At 43.8% G+C, this 2,500-nt stretch overlaps 1 protein-coding gene across 1 annotated transcript in view; it reads right to left on the bottom strand.

Moving 5' to 3' along the window:
* The window catches only part of LOC138049185 (uncharacterized), an 11,051-nt gene that overhangs the window by 1,382 nt on the left and 7,169 nt on the right, over positions 1-2,500 (bottom strand). The window contains exon 6 of the mRNA XM_068895360.1: positions 1,816-2,500. This exon is cut by the window's right edge and continues 297 nt beyond it. Within this exon, the coding sequence (XP_068751461.1) occupies positions 1,816-2,500 (685 nt within the window). The remainder of the gene's footprint in view (positions 1-1,815) is intronic.

Raw genomic sequence — 2,500 nt, 5'->3', positions numbered from 1 at the left:
TTCAACCTCAAGTCTCTCTCTCTCTGCCAGGGTGGTTTTAATGGATGGAATCTAATGCCAACCTGCAAAGCAGGCGTATTGTTGTTTTGGTAAGAATTATCGGCAGACATCTTGGATAGCGAGACTAACAGAGGCCCGAGGCGAGTCAAAATGGCGGCCCATTACGAACAAGCGTACGCCTCCCAAAAAACGCCTGCTCTGCAGGCTACCAACAAAGTCAACCAATGCAGTGCGGGAATCGATCCACATTGTTGGAAGGCCAGTGGTCTCAACTTTGCGCCAGCCCTGCTCTCCTCTGCTCTCTAAGAAGAAATTATATAATTAGAAAAAGAGGCTGATCGCAGTCGAAAAAGCTCTTTTCTCAATATCTTCTACTGTTAGTATGGCAGGGGTGGGCACCACTCCAATCTGTTGCATGAAAAACATGCTGATTCACATTTACCGACCTCAAATGCACGGGGGGCTCGGTTGACTATGGAGAGCACGTTCTGGCATTCGAAGCCAGACAGCTTGGATACTGTTCGCGAGTGATATCCACTACACTACGCGGCCCGGCCTAAAGTTATAAGAGAAAAACATCGAAAAAGGAACAGACGAGAAAAAAACCATAAACCCAAGTCAGTAGGTCATGATATTCAGTCTATTCTGATCCATAAGTTGTTGTTTGCTTAGCGACCTGACTGACACTGGCTGCGTGGCAGCAGACCTCCAGACCATACTGCCTTTATCATGAAAATAGCATTGTTGTCACGCTTATTAGTCCCACTCAGGTTAAGAATTTTCTGTCATTGTTTGGGCCCATTTCCATCGCTAGGGATGAAACTATGCATTTCACGGCTATAAAGATAGCATAATTAAGTGAAGTGCGATAGCCCGGGTGTGTGTAGTTCCTGAGAAGGATTTCCAGTTTAGGATGACATTGACTGACGTTTGATACCAGAGCGGAAGTCATCTTCAGAATCAGAAAAAGATTACTCCGCTCAGGTTGTCAAAACGTCATTCGATGTTATCCTAAACAGTCGCTCTCAAAACTACACTCACCCGAACCATACACCTTATTCCAAAATGGCCGCTGATTTATGCGCATACTAATTGGCCCTTGTTGCCTAGTTCAAGATAAAATATTCTTTTGAATTTGGAGCTTAAAAACCAGGCAAGAAGGGCTAATTTGAATGCCAACAAAAAAAATATTAAGATGGTAGCCATTTTGGAATAAGGCGTATTGTACTTCACTTAATTATGATATGACGCCCGGGTTCCAACCATTTACAATAAAGATAGCACTAAAAATTACCCTACAGTAGATATCGCTATATTTAGGAAAGTGGTCAAAACTACTACACTCGAACAGGACCCACCAAACCACAAAATAGATGGTGGTGGTGTCTGTACCCCCCTTGCTTAACGTCAAAAGATGGTGTCTATATTGCATAGCCACCCCTCTATCCAGCAGTAAAAGATTACAGTGAGATTCAAACCTCACTTTTCTTGTTTGTCTAGTAATGCCGACTCTTGCTAGCTGAATATTCCTGTGTCAACTCAAATTTAAAAGCCAATAAAATGTTGTCGCTAATGTCCATGTGATAAGTTCGAAGATAGGTGGTGTCTTTGAGAACCCCCTACCCCAAAGGTGGGTCCTGTTCGAGCAATGAGATTGTGTCAAAACAAGGTATCCGGCAGCCTCGTTTCCAGTTATGGACCATGCAGCTCAGGCTACAAGCCGAGACGGAATTAGAGAAGATTAAGAGCTACGCCATGTTCAACACCAGAATGAGCTAACACACAGTGAAATAAGAAACAACTACCATGACTTACATTTTCCTTGTCATTGCAACCAGATTGGCTTGTGAGTTTCCGTTGGCTCTGCTGTTTTGGGCAACGTTCTCTATCGAGTGCTGTCATGTCTGATTGATGGCGCTTTTTTGTTGGAATTCTTTCATTACGCCTCGGCTGGCACACTGACAACGCTGGTTTTTGTCGCTTTCGCATATGCTCGGGTATTTGCTTACTGATGTAAGAACTATTTTCCTTTTCACTTTTTAGCATCTGTTCAGCCCTGTTTATCACATTTTTGCTATTCGGAATTCTAGAAGGAACTACAGTCACTTGATTTTTAACGAAAACATCATCCTCCGCTTGAGAATTCTCCTCAATTTGAGCCCCATGAGAAAAAATCCTCTCCTTACAAATTCTAGGCCCAGGGTCCCCGCAAGTTAGGTTTTGTTCCGAATATCTCCGTTCCTGCGCGTGCGCAGCGCCGATCGAAAACCTTGAACGCAATCGTGCCCGTAACTTTAGCAGGTTCTCAGAGGCGGCGATGCTTTTCCGTGGTTTTGCTATTTTGTTGTTGCATGTGCTTTCATTTTCCTGGGCATGAAGAGCATTACGCGACACTGAAATACTATTCACTGGCTCTTCCGTCGTGGTTGAAGCTGGAATATTCTCTACCTTGTTTGGTCGGTTGTCAGTCAAACAAGAATGTTCCTCTGGTTTGAAAGTG

The sequence above is a fragment of the Montipora capricornis genome, chromosome 5 (assembly GCF_036669925.1).
Source record: "Montipora capricornis isolate CH-2021 chromosome 5, ASM3666992v2, whole genome shotgun sequence".
NCBI lineage: Eukaryota > Metazoa > Cnidaria > Anthozoa > Scleractinia > Acroporidae > Montipora > Montipora capricornis.
This window is presented reverse-complemented; position numbering and strand designations above follow the sequence as displayed.